The 12,771-nt window shown below is 36.0% G+C and overlaps 1 protein-coding gene across 3 annotated transcripts in view; it reads right to left on the reverse strand.

Annotated features, from left to right (window-relative positions):
* ZFR (zinc finger RNA binding protein) overlaps positions 1-12,771 on the reverse strand; it is an 85,842-nt gene that overhangs the window by 33,239 nt on the left and 39,832 nt on the right. For all 3 annotated transcript variants that reach the window (XM_059416961.1, XM_059416960.1, XM_059416962.1), the window contains 5 exons: positions 11,472-11,665; positions 9,643-9,762; positions 8,358-8,503; positions 2,385-2,547; positions 1,125-1,330 (listed from right to left, as the gene is read on the reverse strand). In XM_059416961.1, coding sequence (XP_059272944.1) covers positions 1,125-1,330; positions 2,385-2,547; positions 8,358-8,503; positions 9,643-9,762; positions 11,472-11,665 — 829 coding nt within the window. The remainder of the gene's footprint in view (positions 1-1,124; positions 1,331-2,384; positions 2,548-8,357; positions 8,504-9,642; positions 9,763-11,471; positions 11,666-12,771) is intronic.

A 12,771-nucleotide genomic window follows, 5' to 3' on the forward strand; every position in this document is an offset into this window, starting at 1 on the left:
TCCATCCCAGGACCCTGAGATCATGACCTGAGCCGAAGGCAAGAGGCTTAACCCACTGAGCCACCCAGGCACCCCCAATATTTAATATTTTTAAGAAGCAGCCTTCATTTAGATAAAATATATAGATAAATAAATCAAGAACTAAGATCTCATGGGATCTTTTGTCTCACAGGACCATTTCAAAGAATATTAACATTTCTGTGTCTCATTTTACAAATCAGAATAAGAGTCATGGTTCCTTATTTTAAAATCTCATGACCCTGAGACTGAGACCTGAGCTAAGATCAAGAGCTGAATACTGGGGCACCTGGGTGGCTCAGTGGGTTAAAGCCTCTGCCTTCGGCTCAGGTCATGATCTCATGGTCCTAGGATCGAGCCCTGCATCGGGCTCTCTGCATCAGGCTCTCCACTCAGCAGGGAGCCTGCTTCCTTCTCTCTCTCAGCCTGCCTCTATGACTACTTGTGACCTGTCAAATAAATAAAAAATATCTTAAAAAAAAAAAAAAAAAAGAGTTGAATGCTTAACTGTCTGAGACACCCAAGTGCCCCAAGAGTCATGTTTAATGTAATGTAAAAATATTTCCAAATGGTAAAAGGAAAAATCACAACCTAAAACTTGATATGAAAGATGTTTCCAGGTGTGCCTGTGTGGCTTAGTTGGTTAAGTATCTGATTCTTGATCTTATGGTAATGAGTTAAGCCCTGTGTTGGGCTCCACAGTGGGCCTGAGCTTACCTAAAAAAACAGTTTCCAAAGCTTAAGTCTCTTCATGCTTTATGGTCAACAAACTAAGGAAACAAATTGTTAAAACAAGGACTGAATGTGGGACAGATACAACAAAGGAAAACTGAAGAGCAGCTGAATGCAATTATGGAGGCGGCTTTGAAAAAAGACTCAAAATAGTTTTATATAAATTAAGATAAAATTAGCAAAATCACAAGGTTGGAGATTTTAACTGTGTTATTTATTTTAGCAAAAAGCAGCTAAATGCATTAAATATCTACCCAAACAAGACATGTATATTCACACCAGAGAATTTTTAGTCTTTGTAACTTTTTATTTCAAGTATAAGAAGTACATGGAAAGAAAAACAAAAAATAAGCAAAGTAACTCTGAAAACACACCTGTCTTTACCTCCCTCTTTCTTATCATCTCCCTCTTTGCTCTTGCTCTTCTCATGTTCAGACAAACTGTCTGAAACAAGTTTTAAAGCACGTTCAGTGATAGAAACAATTTTCTGAACTGCCTGTAATTCTTCTTCAGTTGGATAAATGGTTGCGTGTTTTGTCATGACATAACGGTCATCAGATGAATCAGGACGACGTAAGGGCTAGAGAAAAAAAGTTACTTCATTTAAAAGCAATGTTTCCTGGGCAAAAATAAACATATTTTTCAACTACATGTATGTTCGTCATATCTTTTAAATAAAGTCAACTATGCAAAATGTCCACTTAAAATATCTTCCCCTTTTCTACTTCAGTAAAAACAAAACTGCAAACTTTGGAAAGTTATACTATCAAGAGTCGGATGCTTGTGTATGTATGCATTTGCTTATCTCTGTATGTACACATGCTCTGCCTGAACACCGTATCTAAGGTTATGGAAATACTTCTTATTCAACTTTAAAGACTGTTGATTGTGAAAATTTTTTTGACTTTGATAAAACAGGTCTTACAAATGCTTGTTCTGTGTAAAGACAAATGAGAAAGAGAGTAAGTTAAAGAGGAGGACTTGCTGTTTCTCCTAAATGCTCTCTGGAAAACAACAAAAAATTCTCTAGTTTTGTAGTCTAAACTTCTATGGAATGCTCTTCATAAGCTGGTGTCTCTTCGTTTACACAGCTTCTATGGAACACAAACCTCAAGATGCATTATCTTTCCTACACTTTTCCTAGTACATCAACTGTTATGCTCAAGTGGAACCATTTACATACCGCTTATCCTGCACTCAATTCAGAAGCAGTAGCAGGTTTTAGATGGTCAGGTTTTGAAGAAGGAAAGAAGATTCTCAACAACAGGTAATGGGAAGATAATAATTTTGAAGGCAAAGCAGCTGCCTTCAAAAGTGGTTGCTCTTGCAAATGTCAAGAAAAACAAAGGAAAGAAAATCTCTAATGTTAAAGAACACTTGACAGAACAAAAGCCCTGCTTCTGTTTAGCTTTTACTGAAGGTTAAGAAAAATTTATGGACACTCTATGAAGTCCTTTATAAGACATGAGTTAGAAGCTATAATAAAAGGAGAAAAAATTCTAAATCAAATGTAAAACTTATACTGACATTATGAGACTATTAAATCTAAGAATTAGTCTCCCCAAACTGTTATCTTCTAAAGCTGAATCAATCTTAACACTTTTATCCCCTAAGTAAATTATGTGTACACTTACTGCAGGCCCCTGTGGCTGAGGAGGCATGCCTGGTCGGACTCCTAGAAGGCCTAATGGGCCTGGGGGACCATGAGGATAGCCTCCATCAGGCATTCGGCGGCGATCATCCCAATGGTGTTGTTCTTCCTCCATTCTTCTCCAATACATGTCCTCTTCATAACGTCTGAAAACAGAGAATGGTATTACAAACCTTATTAAAAGAAAAATACAACCCAAGAACTTACATCAATAATGACAAAAAATGCAATTAAAAAAACTGTCCCACATCAGCTTAGCTAACACCTTCCTTTTTCCCTAGTGTAACTAATATCCTTTATTTGCTTTTACAATCTACAAATAGATGCGAGTATGAGTGAAAAGAGGTGAGAAAACAAAGAGAAAAGCAACACAAAATTTCATAGCCTGATGTCAAAGCCAAAGGAACAAACACTAGAAACCTCAGAGCTTCCTTCAATCTCTCCTTCTTTAAGATATTGTAAACTTAAATGCCTACCTACAGTGGCTGGACCAGTAACGTGTGTGAATGAAAAATCTGAAGCACACATTCAGGAATTTTCTTCCTGTCTAGAGAAATGTGCTCCTTCCTATTTTCTATGTAGAAAGAACCTCTTAAGACTATTTTTAATTTCCCCATTTATGATACCGGCATACACAAATTTGTCTACTGAGGAAAAACAACAGTGCAAGACAGTGATGAATGGCAACTCACATTTCTGTCTCATCTGTGGGGACATATTAAGGTTGGGGAAGACTATGGTAAAGCAGAAAGCACGTCTGTTATCTAGCATTTAAATAAAAATTTGAAGGTGGGGGGAGAAAGTACATGTTCTGGCTAAAGAGAACAGCTGTTACTCAGCCCCAACTAATTAATGCCATAAGGGAATACAGGGTTCCAATCTCAAGATCATCAGGATTTTAATATTTTTCAGAATCTTTAGTGTTGGTTCAAATTAAAAATACTATGTATATCAAATGAAAACCTCCATGGGCTGAACCTGGATTGTGGGCAGCTATTGTATAACTTCTGCTTTAATGGTCATTTTCAGAATCTAATTTCTTTTTTACTACCTCACTCTCACTTCTGTCTTTATTTTCAGCTTCAAACTAGGATACCGATAACTTCGAAGAGAAATTATGTCTCTGACGTTAATTTTGATAGGAATAAGGTTTTACTATACAAATTTGTTTAAAAGAAAGAAGCACACTTCTCCAAAATCAAAAACAAAAAACACCAAACCCATGTATGTTTCTCATGTAGCTCTTTAGAAACTACCAATTTCCTCAGATTGGGAATAAGCAGTGCTTTTTTGGGTCATCTGACTTAGAAGTAGTATAGAAACATAATTCTCTGTTATTTAGGCCTTGAGAAAATGAGTAACAGGTTGAAGGCTTTGAAAAACTACACTTATCCAGTTTTGAATAGTTTATTGTTATTATTGAACACAAATGTTTAAGTTATGTAAGGGCAGGGATTTTTATCCATTGTTTACCAATTCATACTCAGTACCTAACACACTACATGCAATTTTCGAGCACATCATAGGTGCTTAATAAATATTTGACATATCAACAAAAGAGGAAAAATTCCATATCTAAGTACAGAGTTTCAAATGCATTACAAAGGCTGATTATTCACAAAAAACAAGACTGATATATTTAAACATATTAAAAAGTAAAAACCAATACATAACAGTTATAACTATCTGCCGATAACACATTAATAATAGGTTAATAGCTACAATATAGTGTCTGTACAAAGTAACAGTTAAGTAAAATAAATAAATAAAACCCAGGCAATTTACAAGAGGAAATGTAAATGTTCAAACATGTAATAAAATTCAGTATGTGAAATAAAAAGTGGTTGACAAGGATGTGGAGAAAAAGGAACCCTTGTACACTGCTGGTGGGAATGTAAACTGGTGCAGCCAAGGTAAAAAACATTAAAAATAGAAATATCTTATGATCCAATAACTCAACTACTGTATAACTAACCAAAGAAACTGAAAATACTAATTTAAGAAGATATATACACATCTATGTTTACTGAAGCATTATTTACAATAGCCAAAATATGTAAGCAACCTAAGTGTCCACTGATGGACAAACAGATAAGGAAGATGTCGATGGACACACACTGGAATATTATGCAGCCGTAAGAGAAGATGAGATCATGCCATCTGCAACAACATGGATGGACCAGAAAGTATTATGCTAAGTGAAATAAGTCAAAAGACAAATATATGATTACTCTCATATGTGGAATCTTAAAAAACAAATGAGTAAGCAAACAACCAAGCAAAATATAGAGAACTGATGTTTGTTACAGGGAAGGGGCGTGAGGGGATGGGAAAAATGAGGGAAGGGGAGTGGAAGATCCGAGCTTCCAATTATGACATGAGCAAGTCACAGAGGCATAATATAAGGAATATAGTCAGTGATATTGTTAATAGTGTTGTCTGGGGAAAGATGGTAGCTACATGTGTGGTGGGCACGTATGAAGTATAAACTTACTAATCAGAATGTTGTACACCTAAAACTAATGTATTGTGTGTCAACTATATTCAAAGAAGCTTTAGAAAATTTGCTAGTAATATAATTATAATTCAAACTGAACTGAAACAAATTTGAAAAGATTTACCTTTCCTATCCCAAATTTCAAATTTGAAAACAAAACCCAACCAACCAAAAATGGATTTCATATTTCTCTCTCTCATTGGCAGAGAACTTTAATGTTGTAGCAGCAATTTTCAAAGTGTGGCCCAAGGACTCCAGATGGTCCCTGAGGCCCTGTCAGGGGATCCATGTCTTAATATTAAGACATCATACACCTCTTCCATTCTTACTCTCTTTTCAATGTATAGTGGCGTTATCCAGAGGCAGAATGTGGTATTGCAACAAAAATGAACACAGAAGCACACATGAGAATCATGCTGCCTTCTTTTAAGCAAGACATTTAAAGGGATCTGCAAAAATGTCAAACAGTATCATTCACACAATTCTGGTGAAGAAATAGTTATATGAAGATTAATTTTTCACCAAGTTATATTTATTAAATATATGCAATGTAATATAATTAGCCAATTTGTTTATATACATATTTTTATAGATTTTATTTGAGAGAGAGAATAAAAGAGAGTGGGTGAGCACAAGAGGTGGGGAGGGGCAGAGAGAGAAAAGCAGACTCTCCGCTGAGCACGGAACCTGATGTGGGACTTGATCCTGGGACTCCAGGATCATGATCTGAGCTGAAGGCAGCCGCCTAACCAACTGAGCCACCCAGGTACCCAATACATTTATATTTTAACAAATATAATTAAAATGTCATTCTTAAATGAATTCATAAATATTAAACTTCTCAGTTTTAATTTTTAATACAGTGAAATCTTGACAGCTATAACCCACATAAACAAAAACTATTTGGAGTCTTTAATAATTACTGAGTATAAAGGGTCCTGAAACTCAACTGAATTTATCTTTAATATTATTCTTCAACTATATCTTCAATTATTATCTTCAATAATTATATCTTCAATTATTATCTTCAGTAATAATGGAGTATAAAGGGTCCTGAAACCAAAATATCTGAAAATAACTGAAGTTAGAGTACTCAGTATATGCAGAAGCATGGGTTTCCTTCAAACAAATATTTCTATTTCTGGAAATATTATTATTACCAACATAAAGTCATAATTTATGCAATAATATAGCCTCAAGCATGGTCAATGTAATAACCATGGTACAGAAACACTGGAAACAACCCAAGTATCTAACAGAGGATGACACGCTATAAAGAAAATTACACATCCATATACGAGAATACTATGCTGTCACAAAAAAGAAAATAATCCTAGCTTAATTTTTAAAGTGGCATATAAATGAAAAAAGTGAATTATAAAATGTGTACAGGAGTGCCTGGGTGGCTCAGTTGGTTAAGCATCTGCCTTTGGCTCAGGTCATGATCCCAGGTGCTGGGACTAAGCCTCTCTCACTCCTCCTGCTTGTGCTCTGTCAAATAAATAAAAAAACTAAAAAAAAAGAAAGTGTACATTATGCTTATTTTCTGAAATCTATATCTATATCCATATAGATATATTTAAAATATTTTATTCATTTGACAGAGAGTGAGTGAGTATATACACAAGCAGGCAGTGTTGAGAGAGGGAGAAGCAGGTTCACACTGAGTGGGGAGCCCAATGTGGAGTTCAATCCCATGATCTGGAGCCCCTGAAATAATGTTTTATTTATTTATTTAAAAAATTTTTTTAAGATTTATTTATTTGACAGAGATCGTAAGTAGGCAGAGAGAGAGGAGGAAGCAGGCTCCCTGCTGAGCAGAGATCCCGATGTGGTGCTTGATCCCAGGACCCTGAGATCATGACCTGAGCTGAAGGCAGAGGCTTTAACCCACTGAGCCACCCAGGCGCCCCAATATATTTTAAACTTGTACAAATACTCCTAGCAGCAGTATTCATGACACCCCGAAAGTGGAAACGACGCAAATGTCCACCAACTGATAAACGAACAATGTTACACATTCTTATGATGGAATATTATTATGCCATGAAACAAAGTACTGTTACAAGCTAAAACATGCATGAATCTTAAAAACATGGTGCAGTGAAAGCAGGCAGACAAAAAACACCATATATCGTATGATTCCATTTATATGAAATCTCCAGAATAAATCTAAAGATTTATTCATTTGAAGGGTGGGTGGAGTACACAGAGGGAGAGGGAGAAGGAAACTCCCCGCTAAGCAAAGAGCCCAATGGAGAACTTAATCCCTGGAATCATGACCTACGCTGAAGGCAGATGCTTAACCGAGCCACACAGGTATCCCCAGAATTAAGTCTACAGACGGACAGTATATTGTGGTTGCCCAGGGGTATATGTAGGGGTTGGGGGAAAATAGGGAGTGACTACCAGTGGGTTTGTGGTTTCTTCTGGAGAGGGTGACAAAAATGTTTCTAAAATTGACTGTGATGAAGGCTGTACAACTCTGTGAAACTGTGAATATTACTTAAAAACCACTGAACAATACCATTTAATTTTTTCAAGTAACCTCCACACCCAATGTGGGGCTTGAACTCATGACCCTGAAATCAAGAGTCACATGCTCTACTGACTAAGCCAGCTGAGTGCCCCTGAATTATATTATTTAAGGATATGCTGGGGCACCTAGGTGGCTCAAAAAGTTAAGCACTTAACTCTCTGATCTGGGCTCAGGTCATGATTTCACGGTTGTGAGATCTGCACTGGGCATGGAGGCCACTTAAGACACACTCTCTCCCCTCTATGCCCCTCCTCAGCTTGTATGCACTCTCTCTCTCTCAAAAAAAAGTCGTCAGTTAGATCAATAAAACCAAACATTAACATATCTCTAGAAGACATGTTTTCTCCTTTCTCCTTCCCTATAGCCTCAAGCTTCTATGATAGATGTTTCTTTTTAAAAAGCACACAATTTTGTCTAGAATCTACTAGATCCTATACTCATGATATTTCTACCATGTAACCAAATGTTCTATTTTGTTTTAACTGAGACATTTATTTAAAATATTAAACTATTCTGGGGTACCTGCCTGGCTCAGTCAGTAAAGCAGGTGACTCTTGATCTTGGGTTTTTGAGCTTAAGCCCCACACTAAGTGGAGTACAGTTTATTTAAAACAAAACAAAACAAAACAAAACAAAAAAAACCCAAAATAATTTAACTATTTCTTCATGCACTTAATATATATAAGATACCACTTATACTTAATATATAAGATACCACCAAGGCCACAGTCAAATACTAGAATAGCCAATAACTTAATTGTAATGCATTTCTTTTCTATACCTAGGATCTTCCTGAAAAGTGAAAACTTAAGTACATCAAATAATCTGGATTGCTTTGAATGGGAGTCACTCAGAATAGCTAAGCTTTTTAGAAAGGCTGAACCACTGTCTATCATGGTACTAAAAGTTAAAGATACTACCTCATTTCCATTCTCCAGCGTTCTTCTTCTTCTCGTCTTCGCCAATACTCTTCTTTCTGCATTTGCTTCCTCATTTTCTCTTCTTGAATCTTTCTGGCTCGAATACTGGGCTTTACTTCTACTTGCAAATCTGGATTTACTTTTTTCTGTCAATACAGACATTTAAAAAATCAGTGGGACCTCTAATAATCTACACATATTATTCATCAGACAATCCCTCATATTTTTTCATCATAGGGGTTTTCAGTTGCAAATTTTTCACTTTAAGAGTAAAATCAGTAAAATAAGTTATATTAGAGGAAAGATTCAGAATACATTAAAATAAACATTCTTCTTTCCCTCCCACCCCTAAATTCTTAATTGTCTACATTTACAATGACATACTTAGTATCTAAAAAGTACAAACTAACAAATGGAAGAAATTCTTCCTGAACTAATGGATATTTCATTTTCCTTTACTTGTTTGTAAGCAGATGATTCTAAATGTCTGACTGTGGAGGTTAAAAAACAGACTATTTTAATTTTCACCACCTCTTTGTTTAGAAGGGAAAATATGAATCTAGTGCATTAGTCTAGGCTAATTAAAAACTTTAAATGATGTGGATTTAACTTAACATCTGAAGTGTTTCCAATGAGGAAGTCCTCATCTTAAAATTCATTTTAGTGGGAATTTTACCAAGACAAAGAAGGTAAATAGATGGAGACCTAATACTTCTTTCAAAATACTTTATGTAAAGCAATTATTTATATATACATGATTACTTGATCCAGGCAATGTTACTTTCACTAAAAATGATCAAATATGGTCATACTCTTCTTGACTAAGTATAAAAAACTAATCAATAAAAACCAAACATCTGAATGTGAGACATGACATGCTAATGTTAGCATACAGTTCATGAACTGAGTTATATTTAGATATTTTGTTTCCTATGGAAAAGGTTCCAAGCTGTGTTTAAAAAAATAAAAAATAAAAAGACAAAAAAAAATTTTAAGATTTATTTGAGAGAGACAGAGAGAATAAGTGAAGAGACATGAGAGCAGGAAGAGGCAGAAGGAGAAGCAGACTCCCCGATGAGCAGGAAGCCTGACGCAGGGCTTGCAGGACCCTGAGATCATGACCTAAGCTGAAGGCTTAATGGACTGAGCCACCCAGGTGCTCCTGAAAATTTTTTCAAGAGGGGGAGGGGCAGAGGGATAGCGACTCTGAGATCGTGACCTAAGTTGCAATCAAGAACTAAACATTTAATTGACTGAACTGCCCGACAGTTGAAATCTTACTCACTTTATACTGAAGTCTGTGTCTTCGCCCTTTTAAGTGCATCTCCTTAGCATTGGGATCATTAAAACTGCACTCGCATAATTTACAATGGAATCGAATTACTTTTCCCTCATCATTTCGTACCTTGACATGGGAAAAAAGAATTCAAGAATCATTACCAAAATACTATAGTTGAAGACTTCATTCATAAACCCTCAGATTCTGTGATGAATATATGTAAACAATTAAATTTGCATGTATTTGCTTTTGATATTAATTTTAATTTCAATACCTTTATCTATGTGTCAACATTTAGATTTAAATGCAATTGGGTAATAATTCTCTAATAAATTCTCTAATAAATAGTGAACAACTGCTACTGGCTAGTTATTGCTCTTGCGGAGATGGAAATAAGAGAATTAAAGACATTATTTTGGCATATAAGTTTCTGCAAAGCTTAAGATCTTATATATGTAACTTTATGGAAAATCAATGTCAATTTTTTCCCAAATGCACAACCAATTAGGAAGAGAAGTATAGGGTTATTAAGATGCCTGTAATGGATACTAGATTCAAATTATTTGTGGAAGCTTTTAAGACCGGCTCTGAATCCAATTCTCTTAAGTTTTGGATTACTTAATTGACAAATATCATTAAAGATTAAGGTGTCCTGGCCATATACATTTCTTTAGATAACCAAACCTTACTCTCTTAAGATCTGACATTTTAAAATTGTGAACTACTTATAAACTATATTAATCCACTTTTCTATCTGGCAAAGACAACATAGTATGTAATTTTTCTTGATGGGAGGAAAAAAAATAAACTATTTAACAAAAATCTACAATATGTTAGGAACTATTCTAGGTACTGTTATTTAATCTTCACAACTTTGGAAATATCCAAGTTTTACAGATCGGGACACTGATGCTCAGAGAATTTACGTATGTTCCACAATACAGTGAAAGTAAAGACTAGTGCTACACCACTCTATGGTGGGCTTTTTGCCAACAGCAAATATCTATCAGTCCCCTCCAATGTTCCCTCACTCTTCAATTTACTGAGTTTACCTGTAAAACAAGAAGATTTCTAATCAGCTTGACAAATCAAATAAACATGATCTGATAACTCAGCAACTTTAATTTTATACATGAAACTACATCATTGTCCAGAAAGAAATACTCTATTATTTTGTGGTTCACAATTTTCTTTTTACTCTTTATAAGCCAGATACTTGAAGGATAGAAGAATGCCTACCAAACAAATAGAAAGTTATCTTCTATCACAGTGATGGTGTTGGTAGGAATAAAGTTAAAAAAAAAAAATTATGATGTCACTTAGGCAATCGTAAGGAGCAAGAAATTTATTTGAGGGTGGAGGGGCAGAGGGAAAGGACCTTCAAGTGAACTCCCTGCTGAGTGTGGAAACCACCATGGGGCTTAATCTCACGACCTGAGCCAAAACCAAGAGTCAATCGCTCAACCGACCACCATCCAGGTGCCCCAAGGGCATGCTTTTTAAAAACTTTTAACAAAGATACCTGTGATATTCCTTTATAAGTAACCTAAATCTAGTTTTACACATAAAGCATTCCTGCAACAAAATGACACTTTTTTTTTGGCGTGGGGGTGGGGGGTGGTGGTGCAGAGCAGAGAATCTTAAGCAAGCTCCATGCCTAGCACAGAGCCCAACATGGGGCTCAATCTCACAACCCTGAGATCACAACCTGAGCTCAAACCAAGAGTCAGACACTTAATCAATCAGATACTTAATCAAATGAGCCACCCAGGCGCCAAAAAAGTGACAGACTTCTTTCCTATACTCTCACAGTGATGGTATTCTCAAGTCAATACCTCCTCCACATAATCATGGCCCACTGGCTGCACATCACTCTGCAAAGCAGCAAGAGATGCAGGTGTGACTGGTTCTGAGACGGTGTCTGGCTTTACTTCTGCAATCTGTACAGAGGCTACAGGAGTGCTTTTAACACATTCGGTTCCTTTTAAGTCTTCTGTTTTATTTCCTGTTGACTGCAGCTTATTCCCACCTAGAGGATCATAAAAGAATTATAGTAATTTTCATTTTTCTTTTGTAAATGTATAATCTGATACAAAATAAATTTCAGATAAAGTTCTATTTTTTTCACCATCAGTCCAACTCCTGGTTGACATACAACAGAATTTTGAAGAACACATCAACCACTTGGCTTTTTTCTCCTGTTAATGAAATAGATACCTAGATTTCTTCCCTTCTCCAACAACCAATGATCCTGTCCCCACCATGACTCTCATAACAACAAATACCTAAAGGGGACAGCAAGTACCTAAAAAGATAGGGTCTAAGCACAATTCATGTTTGTATCCCTAGTTCCCTCCCAAGCAACTGGGTGATAGGATATCACCCAGTCCTGATAATATAAAAATTAGATAATATAGCTGCTTTTGAGGTACCAACAATTTAAGGGAAGATACAAATAAATACTATGTTAAGTGCTATAACAAGTAGGAACACAGTGAGGTGGAAATGCTTAAAAACAAAACAACAACCAAAAAAAACAAACAAAAACCAAAAACCAAACTCCCACCCCCCCCAAACAAAACAAACAAACAAACAAAAAAGCCCATGGACCCTTTACCCTCTAACATGATCCAGTTAGCAAAGGCTTCACTAAGGGTGTGTCACTTGAGCTGGGCATTTTTTTTTTTTTTTTAAGATTTTATTTATTTATTTGACAGACAGAGATCACAAGTAGGCAGAGAAGCAGGCTCCCCGCCAAGCATAGAGCCCGATGCAGGGCTCAATCCCAGGACCTGGGATCATAACCTGAGCCAAAGGCAGAGGCTTTAACCCACTGAGCCCCCCAGGTGTCCCTTGAGCTGGGCTTTAAAAGAAGACTAATTAAGTATGAATTTGGCCCAGAAGAAGGAAGAGAATGATATCTAAACAGAATCCCATACACAACAATATGAAGTTTAAAAGACTATGGTAAATTCAAGGAAGACATCCCCATCAATTACTATGTAGGCAGACGTGATGACACATTCAGACTATGAAGGCCTCGAATGGATAATTAAGGAACATAGTTTTTTCCTACATGCAAGGAGAAGACCACTGAAAAGTTTTTAAGCAGGAGACTAGAACAATTTGACATGT

Source organism: Mustela nigripes, chromosome 12 (assembly GCF_022355385.1).
Source record: "Mustela nigripes isolate SB6536 chromosome 12, MUSNIG.SB6536, whole genome shotgun sequence".
NCBI classification, from domain to species: Eukaryota; Metazoa; Chordata; class Mammalia; order Carnivora; family Mustelidae; genus Mustela; species Mustela nigripes.